Here is a 25,835-nt window from a genome sequence, read left to right as displayed (position 1 = left end):
AGCCTCTTTGTACATGGCATTGTTGTGGTCACCAGTGTCATGTCATCCATGTAAGCCCTAACTGGTGGAAGATGCAACCCGTTCTGCCATCTCTCCCCACCTACCACCCACTTAGAAGCCCTGATGATTACTTCCATCGCCATAGTAAATGCTAATGGAGAAATGGCATACAATTGCAAAATCATGTCAGAGGAGAGAAGGCCTCAATGTACACAATTGAAGTACTTTGGCTTATCAAATAAGCTTAAAGCCTGAATGTACCATTTATGAGAGAATCTGTATCTAATAGCAAATTTACAGGGTTGTTCTAAGTGTGCTTTTGAAGCGGTGGATTTCTTTTTGTTTGTTTGTTTCTGTCAACTTCGAACTTTATTTATTCCCGAAGTGAAATTCAGCTGTCCAGCAGCTCATAAAAGACAAAAAACAACAACCACATTTCCAGCAACACAGTGGTATTAAAATAGACATAAAATAAAAATAAGATAAAAATAAGTGCATAAATAGAAATTAATTAGACACAAAATCATGAAGAAATAGGGTTCAGGTTAAAAAAATACATGATAGACACATTTTATCCCGATCGCTGTTTTATTTTATCCTTAACACTGCGAGTAACTTGCACCATATGAGAAGTCTATCCATATGCAATTCACAAATTGTTTTTCGATTTTGAATCTTAATGCTTCACATGTCAAACATTAGCAGCATTTTCTACGGGAACATCAAACTTCATTCACAGAAATGGCTGACACACCATGAACTGCAATCTTGTCTTTTATCCTCCCAGGAATCTACCACGTGCAATCTTCATCTCTATCCCCGTGGTCACCTTTGTTTATGTGTTTGCCAACGTGGCCTACGTCACAGCCATGAGCCCACAAGAGCTGCTGGCCTCCAACGCTGTGGCAGTGGTGAGAAAACACACCCATAACTCATATCTGAATGTGTGTGTGGTAATGCTTGTAGAGAATGCATGAAGCTAAAAGCTTATTAATCACTTTGAAAAGGAGTTATTGCATTTCCCAGCAGCCATTTACAGTAACCACATTAATCTGTCCTCATTGCCCTTTGGTTCTCCATTTTGAGATGTCTTTATTAGTCACTGTAATTCAAGTATGTATTAAGTGTGTACTTGTTCTCTCCTCCTCCTTTCTTTCTACTCCTAATATTTCTCTCAGACATTTGGAGAGAAATTGCTAGGAGTAATGTCATGGATCATGCCCATCTCGGTGGCACTCTCCACTTTCGGGGGGGTCAATGGCTCCCTCTTCACGTCGTCTCGGTTAGTGTGTCCTTCCACGTCCCCCTGTTTCCGTCCTCTCTTCTCATTTCAGCTTCCGTGGTTGTTGTGTCTTTTTTTTTCTCGTTCTCGTGCTGATATTTGAGCACCTGTAACACCTGTAGTTGTACATGGAGAAACTGGGTAAGCAGGGTGAAAATGAGAAGCTTAACAGGAATAAAATGCATGAGCAGTGTTAACGCTCCTCTCTGGGGCCACAAACTAGATTTCAGATTGTAGGGAAAGACCCTGAATGCAAAATTGTATTTCTCCCAGAGCATATTTGACTCTACCAAAGTGACCCCACTTAACCAATAACACATCCCAGAGCACTGAGCCCATTGTGCTCCTGTTTTGGTCAGTTTTTCACCCTGCTATTTTGACTTCTGCAGTCTGTCTCCTCACTGGTGCTTCCCTAATCACCCGAACTGTGCTTCCTGAGCTCTCAGCTGGCGAGTGCACACGGTAAGCAAGCACCAGATGGCTCTGCTCTCAGGACTTAAACTCGTCGCTTGGTTCTGTCTCTCAGGCTGTTTTTCGCCGGAGCGAGGGAAGGCCATCTCCCACGTCTGCTGGCCATGATTCATGTCACACGCTGCACTCCTATACCAGCCTTACTGTTCACCGTGAGTCCTAACAAAAACACGACCTCTACGATTTGTCCTTTTTTGTGCCCTTTGCCCTCACTGTGTGCAGAAAAGATAATTTCCCCTCTCTCACCACATTTAGTTGATCTCCACTCTGCTGATGTTGTGCACCAGTGACATTTACACCCTCATAAACTATGTGGGTTTCATCAACTACCTCTTCTATGGCGTCACTGTCGCTGGGCAGATTGTGCTGCGCATCAAAGAGCCTGACATGTATCGACCCATCAAGGTAAATATACGGGTGGAGTAACTTGGGTTTGGCTATTGACACCAATTATACTAACAATCAAATGCCACGACATAGTAGCAGAACAAGAGAACACCATTTAGATGCCTGTGTATTGTCCATGAATACCACACAATACATACAGTACAGTATACTTGCTATTGTGCTATCAATGCAAGGCTACAGAGAAGTTGTATTAATAAAATGTATTAATACATGTTCAGTGATAACAACCACACATTAAGTAATTTTTTTCACCCTCGTCCTCCAGGTGAGCCTTGTATGGCCGGTGATATACCTCCTGTTCTGGGCCTTCCTGCTGATCTTTTCCCTCTACTCTGAGCCCGTCGTCTGTGGTATTGGTCTGGCCATTATGATGACTGGTGTCCCTGTATATTTCACAGGAGTCTACTGGGAAAACAAGCCACAGTGTTGTGATGTGGCTGTTGGTGAGTCAACATCCTGGTGTCTTGGATAAAAGAGGTTAAAATTGTTGTTTGAACCCTGAGATGACTGCAAACGTGTCTTTTTCTCTAAAAGTGGTTCATAATTAAATGCAGGGATAACAGGTTCAAGTACACAGATGTTCAGTTTTGCTCCATTTGCCAGCATTAAAGGTGACCCTGCTTCACTTGTCACTGGGCAATTTAAATACAACGATGCAACCAAAAGGTCTTCAGAAAGGTCCAAATAGATGGAATATGCTGTAGGTGTTATTGTATCCACATAAAGTAAAGGTACAAGATTGATAAAAAGTTAACCTAAGTAAAGGGTATGTTAATTTAGTGTCTTTAAAATTAAGAATTTCCATGTATGAACCATTCACTATAATATAAAAATTATTTCCCTGGTCTCTTTCATCCAACTGTATCCAGGTAAAATGACTCATGTGTGCCAAAAGCTCTGTTCAGTCGTCTATCCAGTCCTGGAGGAGAACCTAGAGCCTCATGAGCCTCAGACGAAAGATGGAGATGACGAGGACGAAAGCAGCCCGTGTGCATAAACAAATGACAATTCCTCACACTTTTTTGGGGGGGAGGAAGCTGCTTGGGAAAGACTCTCAGAAAGATTAGCATATTCACTTGTTCTACAGCACTGTGTCACCATTGTTTCAGGTTAGGTCTGGGAACACGTGTTTGAGATGAAATATCACTTTGAATTTATGAAATACTGAAATTATGAAATGCAGTGTTTTTTGCACATTGGAATTTAAAGCCTTGTCCATCTGTCTGTTGTTTGTGTCTTGTTTGAGTGGGAGGCCATGGGAGAATATTTTAATATGCAAGCTTTATTGTTCAAGCTCTGTGTGTTTGTATTGTCACCTCACTGTATTACCACTAAAATGACATTTTCCAGATGGTTTAATGGTTTTTATTCTCATTGGAATCCTAACATCATTATATGCCAAATTTTATTAATAATTTTTTTAGGCAGATTTGGCCTCAGAGAGCACTGTTTTTCCTTAAACTTAGATCTTCACCTCTGATCATCATCCTTCCCACAGTATATCTACGATGTATATTTAGCCAGGGGTAACCATTTACCAATTTTAAAAAAAATCATCTGCAGGTATTTTTATCACCTGAATTATGTTTTTGACACGTTTGGGTACCTGTTATATAGAGATGCCCATTTGTCTTTACAGGGTCTCTCACTGTGTTGTAATGCGCTCCATATACTGCAGTGGTGTTTGCACAATGCTGCCTGCTGCACCTCCTCATTAATGTTTCATCCACCTGTTGGAACACCTGACGTAGAAGGGGCGGGGTCCACGCACAATGAGCGATCAAATTGCGGAAGTCATGGTCGGCTATAAGAAGCCTAGCTGGGTCAAGATGTCACATTGCTCTAAATAAGACAGGAAAGTAGATACAATTGTCTTCAAAATAAAAGCCTGAACAGCTATATCATTACATCACATTTAATTGCTTAGATATGGAATATTCTAAAAATGACTACCTATCAGCTTGGCAATATGTCATCCAGAACTACTCCAGAGAAATATAATTTTCTTATGCAGAGTGGAAACACTGATATATAGTGACCTTTGACCCTTTGAGAGTTTGGGGCAGTTGCATGCTTTGCCAGTTCAGCAATCCAGTCTTTGCTCCAGTATTTTGTAGTCTGCCAGCATCTCATGTCATTATTATGGCAGCACAAACAAGAGGCCATTCTGTTCATGTTAATTTGGAACCTTGTGGACCCCCATTTAAGAAACTTCAGGAACTTTTCATCAAGAAATGCCCCCTAGGGGAATGATCAGGGTATATTAATTTTGTTTATACTTAAAATATGTACATAATGTATTCACCTGCAGTTGAAGACCATGACATGGTGTTGAAAGACCATTTAAAAAGCTAGTCATTTTAGTTAGTTTTATGTATTTTTCCCCCCAGTTTTAGCTACTTGACTTGTCACAGCAGGCAGAGCACAAGTGTAACTAATGATGTTAATAGTTGCTGTGCATTACTCATTTTGACATGTTATGATGTATTTTGGGAAAGGCTTATAACATCCCCAGCAGTGTAGAGAATTTGATGCAGCATTGAGATGTGTAGGGAAATTAATCCAAAAGGACATGTAGTTAAACAATTACGTTTTTTGAGGAAAAAACTATATAGTATTTATCTTTTTCTTTTTCTGTTTTGTTTTTAAGCTTCATTTATTTATATGAAGCCAGACATATTTCACCAGAGAAGCAGCTACAATACTACAGTGCCCTAGAACTTGGATAACTAAATGAAATGTAACCATAATAATTAGTGTTATTAATTGCACCTGTGCTCTCCCTGCTATGACATTTTGAAATATCTTGTGTGGAAAAGGCCTTTTACTTAGTAACACAGAATGCCTTCCTAAAAAAGCTGCATTAAATTTTGTGTAACAATCACTCTTGACAATTCTCTTAGATTTTTGTCGTATTTCAACCGTAGTCTAAATATATTTTTAATAATACTCCACATGCAATATGTCCGAAACGGCTTTTATTTTGAAAGGCTGTACAGGAAGTCGTGTGATTATTTTTGTATTCACTGACACTGAATGGATGCACAGTATTTGGGTTCCCAGCCAACTGACTGCTGCCGTGTATTGGAGGAGGTTCGGTTGAACCGGTTTACTTTTTAAAGATACTGGCGACTCTCTGTACAGTGTAGAGGTACGTTGTTGTTTTGGAGCGAAACACATTCACACAAACAGACTGTCATGCTAACTTAGCTAGCTGTTTAGCTCGACAGCCTCACTGAGCAGGCTTGACAGCATCTGCAAGGTTAGCTGTGTTCGGTCACTCGGCTAGCCTCTGCCTCGTTTCACTGACCTGCATCTTCGACTCGGGGACTGTCATGCTAACTTGAATATTTAACACTTGAATGTATTCGGAAAACGTAAATAAGTAACACAAATGTGGATAATTGGAAGTAAGTTTCTATTAAGAGTGAGTAACGCTATGTACAACAATATGTCACCAGAAACAGCCGTCAGTTTACCAGACTTGAAACGTAGTTTACGTTGTTTGAGTTGTATTTGAAATGGACACACTTCAGTTGTGTGTTTTAGTGACAGTACAGCTCTTCTAAAGATGTAGTTATAGTGTAGTAATAGCTTTACCATTACCTTAACGTTACAAACACCTAGGGCATTCAGTTTCAGGAAGTAATATCAAGCACAGTGTAACTATACACAGTAAAGTAATTTGTTCTCAGTAATATTCTGCTGTAATTTAACATGTCCACTACATCACATGCACACATACCAACACACACATCCTCCCATTCTTCCATCAATCCATCCATCCACACACACACACACACACACACACACACACACACACACACAAGCACACACATACACAGCCATGTCTCCATCAGTACCCCTCCAGGAGATGATCCGGGCCATCAGGTCAGCAAGGACACAGTGTGAGGAACGAGGTGTCATCCAAAGGGAGTGTGCAGCCATCCGGGCACAGTTCAGACAAGCTGACAATGGGGGGCGATCGCACAACCTGGCCAAGCTGCTCTACGTGCACATGTTGGGCTACCCCGCTCACTTTGGTCAGGTGAGAGGATTTTGCTAATGCCTATCATGGGTTTGCTTGGGGTAAGAGTGAGAGGGTGGGCAGGGTGAGAAACCATCGTGCCGTTGGAGGATTGGATTCAATTCATCACTGAAATGTCCCCATGCAGCATAGTGGCCCAGGCCCAGTGTCCAACTATTATGTCCTAAGCATCGATCCCACACAAACATTATTTGAGTGCTAAGCAAAAATGTGTGAGTGCACGATGGAGCTCGACATACACCGAGAAAGCACAGCACATTGTAGAATCACATGCTGAAAATTGGAAGCTATGATGAGTTAGTAATATTGCTGCTATATAAACTTGTACTTCTTGCTCTTTCAGACTTCCCGTGTCGTTAGAACTCTGAAATGTGGTTAATTCCCTCGAGCTAAGTCTGCAGGAACATCACACACTCGTGTCAATAAAACTGGGCCAACTGAATCCCTCTCTGCTCCAGGGCTGCTGCTCTGAAGCTGAACTCCACTTCGAGTGGGCAAAGAGCAGAAAATTTCCCCAGGGGCATCAGTAGTTTCAGTATCTCAAGTAACTTCACATTTAAGGGAGTTGTTGCTCTTCCTACTAGATGGAGTGTGTTCGGATGATAGCCAGCCCTCGGTACAGCGAAAAGCGTGTGGGATATCTGGGAGCCATGATGCTGCTGGATGAGAAGCAGGATGCCAGTTTGCTCATCACCAACTCCATCAAGAAGTAAGGACAGCCACTGGAATTTGAAATCCAGATATTTTTGGGCACCTTTTATTTAACCACCCATATTTAGCATTCATATACAATTAAAGGGGAACTCTATTTTTTGACTGATTTTACACCTCAAAGTGTGTTAACAGGTCTTGGGGAGCACTACTGCATTAAAAAAAGTTGTGTAAAGCTTTTAGTGGCCCCAGAGGGAGCTTCGAAATGATGCCACTTAAGTCAGCGTCAGATGGGCCTGAAGATTTCAAGTTTGAAAATGACAATATCTGGAGGTGTGGAGTTAGAAAGGAGTGAGCTTAGCAGGGTAATGCAGGTGCCAGGTTTTGACAAGAGAGAAGAATGCATGGAATTAAAAAGACAATATCTCTTGTGCTGCTGCATCTATTTTAATCCTTTACTTTAATCATGAATCATGAGTTCAACATTGTCATTAAAGTGCAGCACTAAATAATTGGTGTTGTCCTTGTTTAATAACAGTTAATAAATGGCTTAAAATGCATTATGATACAGATATTATTTATTATAAGGAAGTTGTTAAGTATTCATTAGCATGTCAATGATTCTTACTCCTCATACAAAACATCAACTGCAAGTGTAAAATTGTTAAATAAAATAGTATAACATAGCTGTAATCATATATATATATATAATATGATATATGATTTAACACGTGTACGTGCACAGTGTGTTATATGATGATATATAACAAAATATATGATTACAGCTATGCTAAAATTTGTTACCAAGCACTCATCTCTGTTTATACCAGTTATGGATGCTGCATATGAGGAGTTATGGTTGTTCACAAGCAGTTACTTAAAATGTCCTTGTATCTGCTTACCACTATATTATAGTGTGGAGTAGCATATGTCATTTCTGTACAGCATATAAATGCTTACTGAGAGGGTTGAAATAAAACGTCACCAAGTTTTTTGTGGTATATGTTTGATTCTGAGAGACTACTTGTAAAAGATGGCTGTGGTATTTTCCCTCAAAATACAATTCACAGCTTTGGTGAAAATCATGATCATATGTTAGGTAATCAATGTTCAACGGTTCATTGTCATAATTGATGATAGTACAGTTTCATGTAAATAGAATAATCACAGTAGACAAAATGGATGAAAACAGTAGTGCACAGAATGGAGGATATTTTCATGTGATTTCAGTAAAATTATAGTAAAACATTTTTGCACACAGATCTACACTGTCATTTGTGTATTTTTCTCTGTGTGTGTGTTTTCCAGTGACCTTTCTCACAGTAACCAGTATGTTCAGTCTCTGGCTCTGTGCACGCTGGCCTGTATGGGTTCAGCTGAGATGTGCAGAGATCTGGCACCAGAGATCGACAGGCTGCTCCGAGCCTCCAACTCCTACATAAAGAAGAAGGTGGGGACCTCCAGAGGGTTGTTTTGTCTTGTTTTTTTCTTCCCAGCAGTACTTAACAATATTAATATATCTACCACTGTGATCACTCTATACAGAAGTAGTTCTGTACTAATTACACTGTGTGTGTACTGAAGAGAAATATACACTTTATTATCCCCATGGGGAAATTCATTTTTTTTTCACTCTGTTGTCATAAACACACAGTCCAAGAATACACACACATGCACAAACAGGACCTATACATGCATTTAATGGAGAGATGTTAGAGTGAGGGGGCTGCCCATGGAAGGGCAAGTGGTTTATGCTCTAGATAGCCATTTATGTCTGCGCTAATTTTATTAATCCAAGTACCCCAGTGTGAAAGATAAATTGTTTTTTTCTATCTCAGTATGATGTAGTCTTACTCATTAGTCTGTTTGTGACCTGTTTGAAACAGTCCTTTATCAGCAGTAAAACTATCAGCCAACATCCATCTGCTCAATGTAGTAACGATGTGACAGTGCTGATGACTTGCCTTGCTGTTCTTCCAGGCTGCTCTGTGTGCGGTTCACATTGTGAGAAAAGTCCATGATCTTGGGGAGCTTTTTGCTCCTGCCGCTCGCTCCCTACTTTCTGAGAAGAACCATGGTTAGTGGCTCTTAACAACTCATACCTGTTACATTTTCTCATACATAATATTTCCAGCTATTCACTGTATTTACTCCCATAATCTCCAGGTGTGTTGCATGGTGCTGTGGTGCTCATCATTGAGCTGTGTGAGCGGAATCCAGAAACACTTGAGCGGTTCAGAAAGGTATGATGGACCTACGTACAGACAAATAATGACCTGATGAGTTCTCTACATGCATGATTATGTTATGTATTTGTGTCATGTGTATTGCAGACAGTGCCAGATCTGGTTCAGATCATGAAAGGTCTGGTCCTTTCAGGTTATTCTCCAGAGCATGACGTGGCAGGAATCAGTGATCCCTTCCTACAGGTCAGTCTGGACTTGTGGTATTACATTACAGTATCATATCTCAGTGAGTTAAAGGGATACTTTATCAGCATGGCACTGGAATTCTGCATTTCATAACTTTGACTATAGAGCAGTAACACTAAATAATTTTGTTGTTCTAAATCAGTGGTTTTGTTTTAAATTTTCCTGAATCAGTCAACAGATTTTACCTGATTATATTTTATCACAGTGTGAACCAGGTACATTAGAGCACCACTCGGGTGAAGATTTAAAATCGAAACATATCTGACTTGTTTTTTCTGGGGGAAAAAAATCACTCTTTTCTTCTATTAATGCTGCTAATAATATGTTCATGTTTTTCTTGCATGTTTTTCTTACATTCAGCTTGTTTTTTCTCACTAACGCACACAGATTTATCCTCTCATCCTTCTTCTTATTTTTTTGCTGATTCTGTGCACCAAAATAACTTGTAGTCCATCTGTTCACTCTCTCCTGCCTCAATCATCAGGTACGCATCTTGAGGCTGCTGAGAATCCTCGGTCGCAACAACGAAGGAGCCAGTGACGCTATGAACGACCTACTAGCTCAGGTCTCATGTTCACTTTGAAAAATAATGATTAACTATAATACAAAAATGTAGGGGTTTTGTTGTTATTTGTATGTTCTTTGGTCTTTCTTTCAATTCAAAATAAAGAAGTTATCCAGCACTGTAACATTACATACATTAAGTACTTCTTTATTCAGCCATCATGGGTATCACAGCTCATGCTGACTCCCCAGTTAGTCACGCAGTTTGTCTTATTCTGAACAAACTTACACATGTAGAACGCATTACTTCCTGTGTGCCAGAGTATGTTCCTTTGAAAAGACTTATTTGAAACTAGGTGTTGAAAACAGCAACTGCAAAAGCTTGAATCACTTCTGTGAATGGAAGATAGAGAAGCAGAAATGATTCTTCATTGTAAAGATATGTTCAGTACTTCAATATCTGTTACAAAAAAATGAATGTATGTTGTTGTATGAGTAATGCACTGATGTATTTTTGACTTACCATACAGGTGGCAACCAACACTGACAGCACCAAGACTGTAGGCAATGCTGTGCTGTATGAGACTGTTCTCACTGTGCTAGACATCAAGTCAGAGAGCGGCCTCAGGGTGAGAGACTGGTCTAGCAGCACTTCTCACTCTGTTTAACTACATCAATACTTAGGGAATCAGGTCACCTATTTAATTAATAAAAACACACATGCTTCATTTCACTTGTGCTACAGGTTCTGGCTGTGAACATCCTGGGACGATTCCTCCTGAACAATGACAGGAACATTCGGTTAGTGTTGCTTCCTCCGCACATTCCTGTTTTATTTCCCCTATGTGTCTCTTCCCCTATCCTTCCCTCCTTCCTCTCTTATCTCTCAGGGTCATTTTACCTTTTCCATTCCACAAGGCCAAAGGCAAACTCATTGCAGCCAGAGAGAGAAACCTCCCAACAGGCTGTTATCAGTCTGAGCTCACTAATCACTTTCCCTGGAGCCATTCCTCCAGAGCCACACCAGAAGGTCACTGTCTGTCTATTAATGTTGATCTCTGAAATTTTTGGCCATGTCATTTTTCATCAGGCAGTGTAGAGACCTATAACAGAATCCTTGGGGTTTTGTTATGCTACTATTTTTTGGGTTTGTCTCCATAGGGTTTGTTTGCCCAGGCAGGCCTGTCTGGTTTTTACCTGCAGGGCCCCTGAATCTCTCTGTGGCTGTTTGACAGTAATAGGACTGGTTCATTCCTGCGAGACCTGACTGGATAGATAACATCTCCCCTGTGCATACATAAATACTTGAACAGTCCATGAGACATTTCCAGAGGAAAGATGAATTATTTATCTTGCCAAGTTGAGAAAGTTAAGTTTATACAGCGCTGTCAATAAATCATTGTTAGCTGATTGTTTTCAATTATTTTTTAAAAGCTAATTATTTGTCAGATACATTCTGCTACATGCTAAACACTCAGAATCTCACTGAGTTTAGATCCCTCGCAGCACCTCATCATAATGCAGTGTAAGGCTTAAAACATGACATTCTTATTTTTGGCTACTCTGTATTCATGTCCAGGTACATCGCCATGACCTCTCTTCAGAAGATCGTTGGGACAGACCACAATGCAGTGCAGCGCCACCGGGGAACCATAGTGGACTGCCTGAAGGACCAGGACGCGTCTGTCAAGCGGTAACTTTCACCTCTTCTCCGCTTGTCAGGCACAGCTGTTACTCCACAGATGTTCAGTTAAAGTCATGCCCTGTCAGGTCAGGCTTCTCCAATGATGCCACCCCCTAATGTGTGTTCTGGGAGTCTTCTAACATGTTTTTTTTTTTTTTTTAAATGGTGAAGGGTCAGTTCATTTTGAGGATTTTCTAATACTTTGATGCTTTATGGATTTAAAACAGCATCACTTGGCCCCTCCTCTAAATACAACAAAGCCAGATGATATAAAAGGGTTGTGTAGAGGTGCTTTTGCACAGTGGCAGGTCGCTGCTGTGTCTGCCACCAGCCAACATCAATGTTCTGTATTTTGATAGGGCAACAGGAGGGCGCAGCTGGCTACCTCTGATCCCACCAACAATACCATACACTACTCAGTGCTACCTACTTTCTCAGAACTCGTCACACAACTACACAGAGCACATTGTAGCTTATTGTAGAAGAAAGTGTTGGCAGTATGACCGGATTTGTAAAGCAAGTTTTGATAACTAATATCATAAACATTTATAGATCCAGACCAGATAATCAAACTTTAAAACCAGTTCCCTTCAGTGATGTCTTTCTTCTCTGCTGGTGAGGATGAGTATAATTCTTGGAACTCACATACCAGTAAAATTAACATCTGTCAGACCTGTGAGATTATTTTAGAAACTTTAAACCTAGCTGCCACTGACCATGGCAGCTCAGTTGATGTCGTATTTACATTTAAAACAATGGAGGCACCTGCGATAATCCTTTGCTGTCTGAAAGTACCTTGACACAGAAAGACAGACATTACAGGACATTTCACCACTTTTTATGTGGATGTCCAATCAGTGTTGACAAGTGTAGTTATTGAAAGCAATTAACTCCTCAGTGCTCTATTGAGCGAGAGCTGACTTCTTCTGCTTGCGAAGCTCTGACAGCAGGTCCTACATGTACCAGGATGCATTGTACGAAAGCTTCTGAGACATGGCTTTTCTTGCATGGCTAACATGAGCAGTACTCTCTATCTCTCTGTCTCTGTTTCTCTGTCTCTCTGTCTCTGCTTGTGTGTCTGCGTGTGTGTGTACATCTGCTTACTGGATGGACAGATTATCAGTATGTTTTCTTGCCAGATTTGCTTGCAGCCCGCAGAGGCAATAGACCAGACGCCAAAACTAGCTGCGGAGCTACAACACTCCCTGGAGACTAGAGATCCGAGCTGAAATAGCTTGTAGTTTTTCCCTTTCCTCCAACTGTCAGTGTCATGTCAAATGACAGAGTTGGAAGAACAACAGATTTTGCAACTGTGAACTCAGCTTTCTCGATCCGTATAGCACACACTGAGGAATTTATTTCTCCAATCGACTATATTTACCATGAACACTGATTGAAAGGGAAAAATTTGCCACCTTTCAAAGCCCAGTGTGTAGGATTTAAGGGCATCTATTGGTAGGATATAATGTTCATTACATGTTTTCATTAGTTTATAATCATTTGAAATTAAGAATTGTCATGTTTTGTTACCTTAGAATGAGCTGCTTAGATCTACACAGGGAGTGAGTCCTCTTCCACGAACTCAGCCAGGTTGCTCTACAGAAGCCAGAATGACCAAATTAAACACTTGCTCTAGATAGAGCCATTCGCGTTTTTGCATCAGCCACCATAGCTCTCCTACAAGCTTGGCACACTGGAGAAGTTTCAGTTCTGCAACCTTACCCTACATGCCACTAAATCCTACACACTGAACCTTTAACTAATGGATTACAAAATAATATTATGATACCAATATCACACCATGTTTCACCTCAGCTGCCTAGAAAACTGCTCTTCATGATGCAGTGAATACAAACACAAGCACAGGTTTGTTTAAAAAAAAAAGCCATTTTTAAAACTATAGTTTTCTTCTCAGCTGTGCAGTTATCATAATATGTTATGGATCACTTTCATACGATTGTTGACTAAAAGTCATGATAGCATTATACTGGTTGTGAGCTACCTAGTGATTTTATTTCCAGCCCTACTAATGAGGATGATAATAAAGCAATACATAATTGATCCCTGTGGGTAGATTGTCTGCCCATGGCCCAGGTCCACAGAAAGGTCAAATACCAAACAGTACCTGTGGGCACTAACAGCTCAGTGTGTAGCCAAAGGGCACTTCAGCAGGGTGGATTTTATCGACGTGGGATTGTCTTCATGCTGCAAAAGCACTTTGCCGAAATTGTGGCTGTTGATGGATGCAGATGGATGATACCGACTGACCTGCACCATTGCAGCTAGGTCCGGTCAGCTGCATCAACACAAAATGTAATACAGTTTTAATTTTAATTTTAAATCTGGTGAATTGAGGAGGAATTGCACCAGACAGCAGAGTCTTATTTTAAAGGACTGGTATGTATACATACAAAATTAGCAACGTTAATCCCCCGTTTGTCTATCCAGCCGTGCTTTGGAGCTCTCTTTGGCGCTGGTGTCAGCCTCCAACATCCGCTCCATGATGAAGGAGCTGCTCCTCTTCCTCTCCTCCTGCCCCCCTGAGCTCAGGGCTCATGCTGCCAGCGGCATATTCAATGCTGCTGAGAGGTGCGTGACACACTGCAGACACATAAATGTGCACATACATGATTGAAATACATACACATACTGTATTTATGCATGTACGCACATGTGCATTCACCTGCATGTGAATACACTGAATGTGATACAGCTGTTTAAGTGTTTAGGCTGTGACAAAAAGTCTCTGTGCTTATATATTATACTATATGTGGTTCCATGTCTCACTCTGTGTCTGTCTCCACTCTCAATGATACCCCTGTCTCTGTTAGTGGCACTGTGACGATGAATAGCCTTCTCTGTTTGTACTGTTTATCACTCTACCCCTTGATGCACTTTGTTTTTGTGGACGGATTTGCAGATAGACTTGTGTGTGTGTGTGACTCACCCTTAAGCACCACTGAGAGTGTGTGTCTCTGTCTCTGTCAGGTATGCACCCTCCCAGCGCTGGCACATTGACACCATCCTGCATGTCCTCACCACGGTAAATACAGACCGAGCCAGTCACACTACTGCCTCTTACATGGGTTTCTCACTCACAACTGTTTTTAAGTTGTCTACTGGCATCATTGATGCACTCTGCCTTCATGTAGACAGGGGCCACATGTGTGAAGGCTGTGTATGAACTGAGGCACTCAATTTGCATTTTAGAAATAAAACATTTGATAAGAGATGGTTTGTTCCTTCTCTGTACAAACCTTCATACGTGCAGCCCCAGTTCCTGAAAAGGCCATTTATCCTGGACTAATGCTTTCCATTTGTTATAGCCCTACTTTTCATTTTGAGCTTCATCTAGGAAAGGGAATAAATGAGGTCCACATGATTGGTGTAAAAGCTAATGCTTACCTAATCCTTTGCACTGCTCTCTTAAAAGGATGGAGTGTACAGCGAGGACAAAGTGTGTAAAAAAGGCGATGGTGGAAATGTGGCATAAATTAAAGCTTGATCCATAGTGGTAAATGTCCTTTATAATGTATATGAACTGTGATGGAAGCGTCCCCAAAGTGAGGTCGTTGTGTGTGGGAGCAAATGTAGGGCGACCCAAATACTTGGGCCAGCTGTCTGGCTAATGGAGTTTGGTGTGTGTACTTTTGTTTTTACACCGATTTTCACTCTGCCAGGCAGGGGGCGATGTGAGAGATGAAACGGTGCCCAACTTGATCCAGCTCATCACCAATGCCTCAGAGCTGCACTGTTACACCGTCCACAAGCTCTACAGGGCTCTGCTCACTGACATCTCTCAGGTGTGTGTATGTGTGTGTCTGTCTGGGCATTTCCTGCTCTGCATTTTAAAGTTTTAGAACAATTGGCTTGTTGGTCATCTCACTCATTCACTCAAGCTAGACAATAAAGTCTACAACATCTGTCTCTGGGTTGCTCCATGCTGATCCTTTATCAAACAGTAAATACTGACTGGTGATTAGATTCATGTAGGTGTTTGGGAAGTACTGAGCATACGACTTGGTGACACTTACGACTAGGTGAAACTTGGATTATACTGCATGAGTTGAGAGAGAATTTGTCAACAATGTTTTGATTTAGTTTTGCTGTGGTTAAACACGGAACCTGTTTACTTAAATTCATCAACAATGTTTGCCATTTTTGGATTCTTCATTCACCGGAGGCGAGTTAGAAACAAAGTTTTCTTCATGAATTCAAGGTAAAACAGCATGAATAACTGCTGTTATTATGGTCATTTTGTGGGAGTAGTATTCATGGAAGTCCTCAGTTGAACACAAAAACCTTTTGTAATTTAGAGTTATTTTTCATTTTACATCCCATTACAAATCAATACCTCAGTTTGTAAGTAGCATGAACATGTTAAAAATGACAACATATAATTATGCAATTTGGTTTGCAGGCATAACCAAACAGAATGAATCACAGGAAATATAACTGTGTGTTGGAATTACATACCTGACTTCACCTAACCTTGCCTGCCAACTCATACCAGCCAAAAGCTTTCAACAAAAATTAAAGGTCTAGTGTGTAGGATTTAGTGGCATCTAGTGGTTAGGTTGCAGAACTAAAACTTCTCCCGTGTGCTAAGGATGTAGAACTATGGTGGCTAGTGTGAAAACAGGAATGGCCCTATCTAGAGCCAGTGTTTGTTTTTTCCTATTCTGGGCCACTGTAGAAAAACATGACAGACTCTGTGGGAGAGGACTCGCTCCATATGGCTCATTCTAAGGTAAAGAAAACACAACAATTCTTAATTTTTTTATAAGCTAATGTAAACATTGTCATGAATATTATATACCATTTCTGCCAATATACCCCCCTAAATCCTGAACACTAGACCTTTAAATGTTGACAAAAAATCAACAGGACCCTTGCAAAAGCTGTTGTGACAAAATTATTTAATCACAGGCTTTCACAAACACTCACACTTACTTAGCAAAGCAGACATATGGATCCACTCGTGCACATGACTCTTTAAAATGTACAGAACCTAAACTCTCATATTTCCTGGCTTTCAACCCATCTTAGATCTTTAAGATATCTACTGTCATCTTTGGTCTGAAAAAGCAATTACTGTTTGAAATAGTCATGCTCCAAACGTGATGCTACAAGCAGTCTGAGATCAGAGCAAGATTTGAAACTTAAGTATTTCACAGTCAAGCCACTCTGACATGGGGAATGCTCATAATTTTGCATCCCATCTTTTCATTGATTTGAATTTAAAAGCGTAATAAAATCGACTAGAGTTTTGGATAGAACTCCCATTGATTAATATTCATTGTTATATAAATATCAGAAAGAAAAAACATGTAATTTTAATCAGAGATAATTTTGCAGCACAACATAATGTGCAACACTCAAGAGGTGTTTATTAGAAGAAAAGTCTGTGTCAGTCCTGATCCAGATAGAGCTGGTTTGGTTCCATGGCAGTGAGAATAGCTACGCTTTCAGTGAAATTGGCTGATGCAACCAGGTTTATTTTTGGAACCAAGTCAGATGAGCAGCCATGTACTCATCTGCAGTGTGGTGCAGTTTCCCATCTTCCACCACATTAACTTGCAGTCAATTCAGGGAAAAGTGGCTCTGATGTGTCAGACTGCTATGCAGACCAGCAAGCCAGTCCCCCTAAATCATAAAGGATTACTCTATGATTGTATTTTACCGTGAGTGTGATGTGTGTACACAGTTGTGTGAGTGTAACATTTGTGTGTGCAGCAATCCCTGGTGCAGGTCGCATGCTGGTGTATAGGAGAGTATGGAGATCTGCTGCTGAGAGGAGAGTGTCAGGAGACTGAGCCTGTTCAGGTACACGCAACACACAGACATATAATATAATACAAATTAATAGTAGCAGTAATAGTGATTCAACCAATAGTTAGATCATAACAAGTTTTATGTTTGCTAGTTCCAGCAGGACACAAGGAAACATTTCACCTTTTCTGCCCTACTGGCAGCTGGTTTGGAAATAATATGGGATCTGAGTAGCAAGCATGAGAAGTAATTACCTGTAGCAACTCGCATATTTCCTTGACAGGAAATCCAAGGGAGAAGTCTGATTAAGAATGTAGTGCACAATGAAGTGACTCACTGCAGCAACAAGTGCTTCAAAAACAGAAAAACCGAAGTACATGAAGTTAATGATTATTTATTTAATGATGTAAAAGTAAACCAGCAGTCCAGCTCCCTGAGGTGGGTAGTCCAAACAGTACAATATGGTATCATGTCTGGGAATTTACCCAATGCTAAAGACCAAATACTGACAGACTAAATTAATTCTCTAGTCCTCCCAGTCCCCAGTCCTCAACTCTGCCTTTATCATTCAGTAAATGTCAGGGATTATCAGCTAAATCAATACGAGAACATGAAATGTGCCATTCTTATCTCTTGTTTCATTATTATAAAAATGCAATGTCAGCTTTCAGACCCTGTATTGACACGTCTTCCAATCAGGTAACTGAAGACGATGTCCTGGACGCCTTGGAAACTGTTCTGCAGTCCCACATGTCGTCCCCAGGGACCAGAGGCTTTGCTCTCACGGCCACCATGAAACTAAGCACACGCATCACTGAAAATGTGGAGTAAGAAACATTTCTGTCACTCAGAGCAAACACTGACCAGATACAGTTAAAGCACAGCCACAGGCCACATTGGCGAGTTCAAAGTCTGCTCTATTGAGTAAAAAAAACATTTATTGAGGAACAAAATTTCCCCCACAGCAGCATTCCCAAATACTATCAACCTGCATTTGAGCACGACAACATTAGAACATTCTCAGCGCTTCTGTTTGCTAACACACTTTGATCGAGGTTATGAAGTTTTTGATACCCATTTAGTTATAGTAGTCCCCTAACTGCTTGTCTTTCTCTTCATCACTTCCCCCCTGCCAGTCGCATCAGGAGCATCGTCAGCATCTATGGCAGCTGTATAGATGTGGAGCTCCAGCAGAGGGCAGTTGAATACAATGCTCTGTTCAAAAAATATGACCACATGAGGTATGCAACAACATGATAAAGAAGTCAAATTTTCCTGTTTTTTGTAAAGTCTTTTACATACTATGTTTCTGGGGATTTTTTACCTAGAAAATTAAAAGTAGAACTACTTTCGTCTATAGTATGATTACAGCTTTAAGGATTTTTACAGTAGCTAGTACAAGCAAATCTTTTATTCTGGCCATAAAGAGCTGAGAGCTGAGATGTTCTCTCTCCACAGGGCAGCAGTGCTGGAGAGGATGCCTGTGATAGAAAAGAACTCCCCGGGTCATACCAACGGAGAGTCAACAGGGGAGGCCATCAAGGACACCCAAGCAGTCAAAGTAAAGCAGGGAGAACCACTGTTGCTACAGCAACCCACTAGCCAGGTACATTACGTCGACACAGATTGATGTTATATGACAGCAACTTATGCCGGCCTTACATCGATTTAACTGTCGCAGACAAATTTCCAATGTTGTAATGAATCATCAGAGTTTTACCTTTAGTGTGCGTTTCCGTGATCCTGACCGTTTGGTGTAAGGTAGTCATAAACTCAGTTCAAGCTATCTTAAGTTGGTCTTTTTCTTGTCTTCACATTCTGACGTGTTGAATATTACCATTAGTTCTTAGTCTTGGCTCATGTAAACAGAGTACAGTGACGTGAACATTTTTAACAACCAATGCTGCGCTCTCTTCAACACCAAACAGGAAGCAGCAAACCAGGTAGACAGTAAACATGGAGGGGCACCGGGGAGGTGCAAGAACATGAGCAAGTCTCGGTTCTCTTGGACTCTGAAAAAGGAGGAGAAACTGGTGGAGGTGTGGAGTGAACAAGAGTCAATGTTTAATTCGGTATGCATGCGTTTCCGGTGAGAAAAAAGGTTCGGCTCTCATTCCCACGGTCTCCTTCCTCTAAAATAGTGTAGTTAACCAATGGAGGTGACCACAAACAAAATGTAAAGTTTATACTTAAATATAATTTATCCTTATTGAAAATCTGTTGCCACATTGACTAGAACATTGTTCTTGCCTTTTATCTTGTGTTTCTAGAGTTCTGTGTTTTTGCTGACACGTATGGAATTGGTAATATGTCATATTTCTTAAAGGGAGTTTGGCATAATATTTTCCACCAGGAACAGGATGTGAAATAAACTCAGAAAAAATCTAGTTTTAGTCGTGCAAATAGTGACCCTGCAAGATCCCCAGTCTTTGCAATATCACAGTTTGTGACTCACATTGTCTTTAGATGTGAAAGGCTGTCAGACTTTAGTCTTTAAAAGTCTTTTCAGAGTCTTCTAGTGTTTGGCTGACATTAGTCAAGACTGAACTGATCTGTCTGTATTTTCCATTTTAATTTATATGTATTTAACCATATTTCGTTGGTGAACTATTGATTTTCAAGATTTTACTGCCGACTTTTTGAGCATCATCAGGTCAGGCTCAAGCTGTCTTATGACTCTGGAACATTATGAGCCAGTGTGTCAGCACAGGTCCTCAGGCAAAGCTAAAGTTAGCTAAGTGTAGGCTAACAACTAAAAGTAAGGGGGCTCTTGACACTGTAAATACCTGCCTGAGGCTAATAAGCTATTATCTATTTGTATGTGATGGGCTTTATTGTAAGTATTTCAGTGTTGTATCATCACAGTCTCTGCAGTGGGCTGTCTATAATAAATAGAGGTCATAAACTCAGGCACACATCAGTGCGTGTGTTATGTAAATTATTTTCCTTTCCTGTAGTTCATGGGTAAGTTTGCTGTCCTGTGTGTGCTTTTATGCAAATCAAATTGGGAAGAAGCCCAGCTAACCAGTTTAGCAACAATGTTCTGCTGAAATACACAAATATTAAAATACAGGGGTGAGGATACAGTTGTAGACTTAACTTAATGGCACACAAGTTTCAGTGGTGTCTTTTTTTCTAGCTTTACAAGTATGTTTGTTTTGTAGTTACTGTTCACTTTTTGGTTAATTCAAATAACATTTACACAGCCTTGCTGTGTTTGCTTTAAATGTGCAGAGCAGTGTGTTCCTTTCATATTAAAGTTGAATCAGGCTCTTTTGTCCTTCTGTCTGTGTTTTCCTCAGGTGTGTGATCTCTTGGACCTGCTGGGAGGCTCTGAGGAGGCTCTACAGCCCAGCCCAGCAGTAGCTGGTACAGCACCTGGCCTGCCCATCAACACAGCCAGTACTGCTGGAGGAGACCTCCTGGATCTGCTGGGAGGGTTAGAGCCTACACCCATTGCACCAGGTGTGACGCTCAGACACACACACACACACACACACACACACACACACACACACACACACACACACACACACACACTACTTTAGACAGAAAGAAACAAGACAGGAAATGATTTAGGACATGAAACTAGAGAATGCAAATTTTAGGGGACTGAAGCTTGACTCAGGCCATCAAACAATCTCCCTAAATCTCCCCCAGTGTTGATGTTTTTTATTTGGTTTGTTTTGCTCAGTATTGGTTTTAAACTAATGCAACATTTTACCATATCTGTTCTCCACAGCTCCCACAGTACCGGTGTATGAGAAAGACGGTGTGGCTTTGACATTAAGTTGCGAGAAACAGTCAGACACAAGCCTGACAGTCACACTAACAGCCTCCAACTCCACTGACTCAGACATCAGCAGTTTCACCCTGCAGGCTGCAGTGCCCAAGGTTTGTCTCACTACCTGTGATAAAACACACCATGTTCTTTTACTAGCAAGCTTTCTCTGCTGCTGCTGATTTTTGCTGCCAAGGTTCATGAGAAAATTGAGCAGCTTGTGGCACAATATACTCGTTGTACTTAATGTCTCTCTACATTTCACCACTCAGTGTTGCTTGCAGCCTGTAGGTTTTAAACCCTATCATGTTCTCAGTGGTTGGCATCAGTGCTGTAAATCAACCAGAACAGCATGTATGCGTTTTGGTGCTTTAAACTTCAAAGTTCCATTTGATCTCCCCCCAGAGTGTCCAGTTACACATGAAGGCTCCCAGTGGGGACTCTCTTCCTGCACGGGGCACAGCTAAAGTGACCCAGATGGTCGTGCTCAACAACCCAAACAAGGTGAGTTTGACGCACAGACGCAAAGCCACAATTTGGATTTGTCAGTAAGAGCAAAAGAAGGGTCGATCAGGAGTGTGATCCATCTTTTATTTCAAGCTTTATCAGCAAGGGAGAACATAACCACCCGCAAACCAAACTTTCTGTATTCAAAATTAGATCAGTGTTGAAGATTACAACATTAGAATTTTCGCACTTTATCTCCAAATGTTCACACAACTCCCACAAACCTGTTGTTCTATTTTGCAAGAACAATACATCATTGCCAAGTGTGCGTGCCATGTGCCGGTCCCAAACCTTGTTTTCTCACTCCCATCCCAGCAGAGCCGCTTCCAGCTGCATCACATTATTAAATCCTTCTTCCTCCTCCAGGTGAACCTGAAGATGAGAGTCCGCATATCTTACACCAGCCAGGGCTCAGCCTTTCAGGATACAGTCCAGATCGACTCCTTCCCTGGACTCAATGCTGCCGGCCACTGACAGCGGCCACTCAGTGCAACAGGACTATGACAGCAGTCTGTGGATGAGTCAGCAGGTCTCGCCCCTCACTGACGGAAGGGGATTTTTTTTGTCTGCCGTCACACCCTGTACACTACCGTCCAAGCTGCTGTTTCTGAAATTCCTGATTTTGTTGGTGTTTTTACGGCTGAAGAACACTGTTGTTTCACAGGAAATCACAGCCTCATATATGAACTCACATAGTTTATCCTCTCCTCTGGAATCCAAGTGTAAATGTGACTGATTACATTATTTGATATCGCACAAGCTTTGAAATATTCCCATATCATAAGGAAATACTAAAATCTGAATAGTTTTTCTGGGATTTTTGCAATGACCAATGTCCTTTTTTTTTAAAGCTGACTGTAGTTGTTTCACTCCATAAATATGTACTTTGACGTGGCTCCTCTCAGTCAGTATGCGCCACCAGATGAGTTGTCCTCACATTGCACTTGTTTCTTCTCTTTGAAGTGATTTGCTTTATGAAATATTTGCCTTTATTTAATCTTCACATTGTTTAAAAGCAGCTAAACACTAATGACCCACCACTATTACTATAAAATGCTCAATTCCAGTACACTTGATTTTACTGGGAAACACAAGGACATGAATTTGAGGTTGAAGGGTGAAGGATTTTAAACACAACCTTGTGTATTGTATATTTTTAAAGCCTCATTCAGCTCAGAGAATCCTCCTCCTAATTAATTCTCCTGTGCCTTTCATCCCCTCAAGAACTCATGTACATAAAAAAATGCAATTATATTTGGTTTTGGAGGCCAAGAAATTGTTTTGAATGTTAAGTGGCGTAGTCCTATTAACATGTTTTTATCATTCCTATTTAAGCATGCTTTTCCTGACCAGTATCCCCTTGTCCACTGTTTACAGAGGCTCCTGAGATTTTTTAATTTCTGAAGAGTGTGTATAGTGATACCAGAATAATGGACATGATAGTGTATACAAGATGTATATTTTAGAGTTTAAGTATATAAGCACAATAACAAGAGTTTTAAGTCTATGGAAAATCTCTAATACAACCCTTTGTTGTAGAAGGACAAAGCAGTGGGCTGTAAAACACCTTTAGATGAAGCCGGTGTATCACCTCAGTAATTTGATGACTCATCTCATAATCATGGACCTCTATTAAAAACACTCTGGATACTGGATGTCAGCAATGGTGCTCTAAATGGATTTCCATGCAATCTTTACCAGACTGTTTGAGATCTCTACCTTCACTAAACTGTAAAGAAAAGACCAGGACGAGTATTCTGTCAATTGTGTCTTTAAATCTTGTGTTTCATGTCATTTTCTAATAAAAATCAGTTTTCAGAATCCTCAGCAGTGGCTTAGCTTTGTGTCTGTGCTATGTGTGGGTGTGTATTAGAGGACAACACTTAAATCAACTTCAGCATTTATTCACAAGCAAAGAGACCACAGTGTTTCCAAACTGTCTTTTGTACTGCATGGGTGTCTGCATCAGCTGGTCAAACTCAGAAAGCCAATGTGGGTTTACAAAAACATCTACAAAGAAATTAGAACGTCCTTTTTCTCTCTTTTTTTTTTGACGTTGCTGTTGTTGGTTGATTTTTTTTTTTGTTTGCGTCAGCCTGGGAGCGTGGGATTTCAGATCTCTGTGCTGAAACATGGTTAGACGGTGACAGACACCTAAAGCGTTGGCACTCAGCTGGCCCCACCACAACACCAACTCAGGACAAGGAGGAGAGGTGTATGCAGGAACTATGGAGCGTTGAGCCGCCTCGTAGTGCCAACACAAGGTGGAGCACTGAGCCTCCCTGGATCTTGTAGTCTGCAGCTGTCTTCTCATCATTCCTGAGAGTGAAAGAACACAGGAGACAAGTGGTTTAGAGAAGACTTGTGGAAAAATAAAAGCATCTTGCAGCTGCTCCAGAGCAGACAGTTATGATGGAGAAACTCACATCTGTTTTCCACTGTAGATGAGTCTCTGTTGCTGCGGGGGGATCCCTTCCTTCTCTTCCACCCTTTCTTTAATTCGCTCCACCTTCATTTACACAAAAACAAGACATTTACAAATAACTTGGCCTTGACAGTCAGCGGTACAAAGGTTAGTGTTTTGTTTTTCTAACTTGAAGACCATATTTCACCTTGTCTGTGGGCTCAATGTCGATCTCTATTTCTTTTCCAGTGAGTGTCTGAAACAGAACATTGACATGATCACATCAATACCAGCTTTGGTTTCTACAATTACACATACAGTCTGCATCACAACTTTTCCATCAACACAAGGCAGAATTCACAGATAAAGAGCTGTTCCTTTTTTGTGGGGTTCGCCTGTGTTACAATAAATTCTGTGACTCAATAGATTTTGTTACCTGATCAGATATCTCAGCTATATTGCCAGTGCAAATGTTTTTAACAAATTAATCAATTAACAAGCCTATAAAACAGCTTAAAATCTTGACAAAAGAGGAGATGGATTTTGAGTATTGGTGGCATTTTGTCTAAAGACAACCACAAATTACCGATCCATTATTTTTTTTATCGATCAATTATCAGATTAGATAAAAGATTAATTGTCCCAGCCCTAGTGATGGCAGAAACTGGGGGCCAGTAGGGCACAAACCCATCTCCTTTAGCGTCACAGAATCTCAGGGGTCACACAATTTGTTGTAACACCGGCCAAGCAATTAAATTAGCTGACCTGCTTTGGGGATTGCATTTAGGTTAGCAAGCTATCAAATAACAGGTTCTGAATGGCGACAAGCTTTGGCCAACTAGCAGCATGTTGATAGCTAGTTGGTAGCTCCACTTAATATATAGCCAAAAACCAGGCAGAACTTTAGACTGTAATCGCGCAGAATGAGATGGGTGTAAGTTGAAGTATACTAAGTAACTGTTCCCCGGCCCAAAAATAAATTAGCGAACCGGTCAGTGATGTTAGCGCGCTGCCCAACAACAGCAGCGTCGAGCCGGCGGAGAAGTGTGAGCGAGGATAACACAATGGTCTTACCTTTACTTTGATCAGCATCTTGAATAAGCAATATATTACAATTCGAAGTGATATGAACTGTTTACTGACCAAAACACCAAATACACTGGCGAATTACAACCCACTTGTCTGGATGACTTGAATTTACTTCCTGTGTACAAGGCTAAACGCTCCGGACGGACGCGTCTAACCACACAGAGAGTGGTTCCGCTCTGATCATAAAACAGTATTATTTACTGAAAAAATGTTTAAGATCTCGCTGTAAAAAATACCCAATTGAATGTAAAAATAAGCGTAATAATTTACTCAAGTAAAATTAGGAAAATACCATGAAGTAAAAAGCTACACCTACAGAGGGCTATTACATGATTGGTTCATCATAAGGGACTGTTCATTACTTAGCTATGAGAGAGGAGGGGTGGTGCAAAACGGGGGAGGGACATTCAGCCTCAAATGGTGGTATTTTGTGTCTATTTTGAATAGTGGGTTTGAAAGGCATGTTTTCTTCTCCAAAATCACACCATTTATCATGGCCAGGAACTATGAAATATGGTTATTTATGGTGGAGGGGGGGGTCATGCATTTTCCTAAGTCACTCAGAGGCTCAAGGGAAAATATTTGTAGCTCCAGGGAGGATCATGGTATGCATAAAGAAAAACAAAACAAAGTCACACCCCAGCCACCCCCTACTCTGATAAATGGTACAGTCCCGTTCTGATGCAGCAACATGTAAGCATTTAAATGTTGTGGTTGGTCAGGAGCTCATTTTAATTATTATTTTATCAGATCATGATTTTGTGTAAAATATGAGTAAAAAGAGTTGAGAAAAATCAATATT

At 40.8% G+C, this 25,835-nt stretch overlaps 3 protein-coding genes across 3 annotated transcripts in view; 2 read left to right on the top strand and 1 right to left on the bottom strand.

Moving 5' to 3' along the window:
• The window catches only part of slc7a8b (solute carrier family 7 member 8b), a 13,643-nt gene extending 10,132 nt beyond the window's left edge, over positions 1 to 3,511 (top strand). Inside the window, exons 7-12 of the mRNA XM_050032380.1 lie at positions 788 to 911; positions 1,179 to 1,282; positions 1,809 to 1,905; positions 2,009 to 2,158; positions 2,427 to 2,604; positions 3,031 to 3,511. Of these exons, the coding sequence (XP_049888337.1) occupies positions 788 to 911; positions 1,179 to 1,282; positions 1,809 to 1,905; positions 2,009 to 2,158; positions 2,427 to 2,604; positions 3,031 to 3,158 (781 nt within the window). The 3' untranslated portion in view covers positions 3,159 to 3,511. The remainder of the gene's footprint in view (positions 1 to 787; positions 912 to 1,178; positions 1,283 to 1,808; positions 1,906 to 2,008; positions 2,159 to 2,426; positions 2,605 to 3,030) is intronic.
• Positions 3,512 to 5,325: 1,814 nt separating this feature from the next.
• On the top strand, positions 5,326 to 23,687 carry ap1g2 (adaptor related protein complex 1 subunit gamma 2). Its single transcript, XM_050032590.1, has 22 exons — positions 5,326 to 5,571; positions 5,992 to 6,209; positions 6,794 to 6,918; positions 8,169 to 8,310; positions 8,841 to 8,937; positions 9,027 to 9,103; positions 9,194 to 9,289; positions 9,777 to 9,857; positions 10,327 to 10,425; positions 10,542 to 10,597; positions 11,376 to 11,489; positions 13,929 to 14,069; positions 14,469 to 14,523; positions 15,161 to 15,283; positions 17,217 to 17,306; positions 17,952 to 18,079; positions 18,389 to 18,493; positions 18,711 to 18,858; positions 20,555 to 20,717; positions 20,995 to 21,146; positions 21,439 to 21,537; positions 21,907 to 23,687. Exons 1-22 carry the CDS (start codon positions 5,556 to 5,558, stop codon positions 22,012 to 22,014), a joined length of 2,433 nt encoding a protein of 810 aa, XP_049888547.1. The 5' UTR covers positions 5,326 to 5,555; the 3' UTR covers positions 22,015 to 23,687.
• On the bottom strand, positions 23,429 to 25,177 carry nedd8l (NEDD8 ubiquitin like modifier, like). The gene is made up of 4 exons (XM_050032591.1): positions 25,019 to 25,177; positions 24,153 to 24,200; positions 23,967 to 24,049; positions 23,429 to 23,859 (listed from the first exon to the last, which is right to left on the bottom strand). The coding sequence occupies exons 1-4, from the start codon at positions 25,034 to 25,036 to the stop codon at positions 23,736 to 23,738; spliced, it is 273 nt and encodes a 90-aa protein (XP_049888548.1). The 5' UTR covers positions 25,037 to 25,177; the 3' UTR covers positions 23,429 to 23,735.
• Positions 25,178 to 25,835: the final 658 nt, after the last annotated feature.

The sequence above is a fragment of the Epinephelus moara genome, chromosome 21 (genome assembly GCF_006386435.1).
Source record: "Epinephelus moara isolate mb chromosome 21, YSFRI_EMoa_1.0, whole genome shotgun sequence".
NCBI lineage: Eukaryota > Metazoa > Chordata > Actinopteri > Perciformes > Serranidae > Epinephelus > Epinephelus moara.
Note: the sequence above shows the minus strand (reverse complement) of the source record. Positions and strands in the feature narration are given on the sequence as shown.

Bases quoted from the DNA above. Each gene is read 5' to 3' on its own strand.
- ap1g2 (XM_050032590.1), top strand. The intron at 11,490-13,928 runs GTAACTTTCACC...TTGTCTATCCAG, and splicing joins CAGGACGCGTCTGTCAAGCG to CCGTGCTTTGGAGCTCTCTT. The intron at 18,494-18,710 runs GTATGCAACAAC...CTCTCTCCACAG, and splicing joins AAAAAATATGACCACATGAG to GGCAGCAGTGCTGGAGAGGA.
- nedd8l (XM_050032591.1), bottom strand. The intron at 24,050-24,152 runs GTGAAATATGGT...GTGTAAATGAAG, and splicing joins ACATTGAGCCCACAGACAAG to GTGGAGCGAATTAAAGAAAG. The intron at 23,860-23,966 runs GTGAGTTTCTCC...TTTCACTCTCAG, and splicing joins ATCTACAGTGGAAAACAGAT to GAATGATGAGAAGACAGCTG.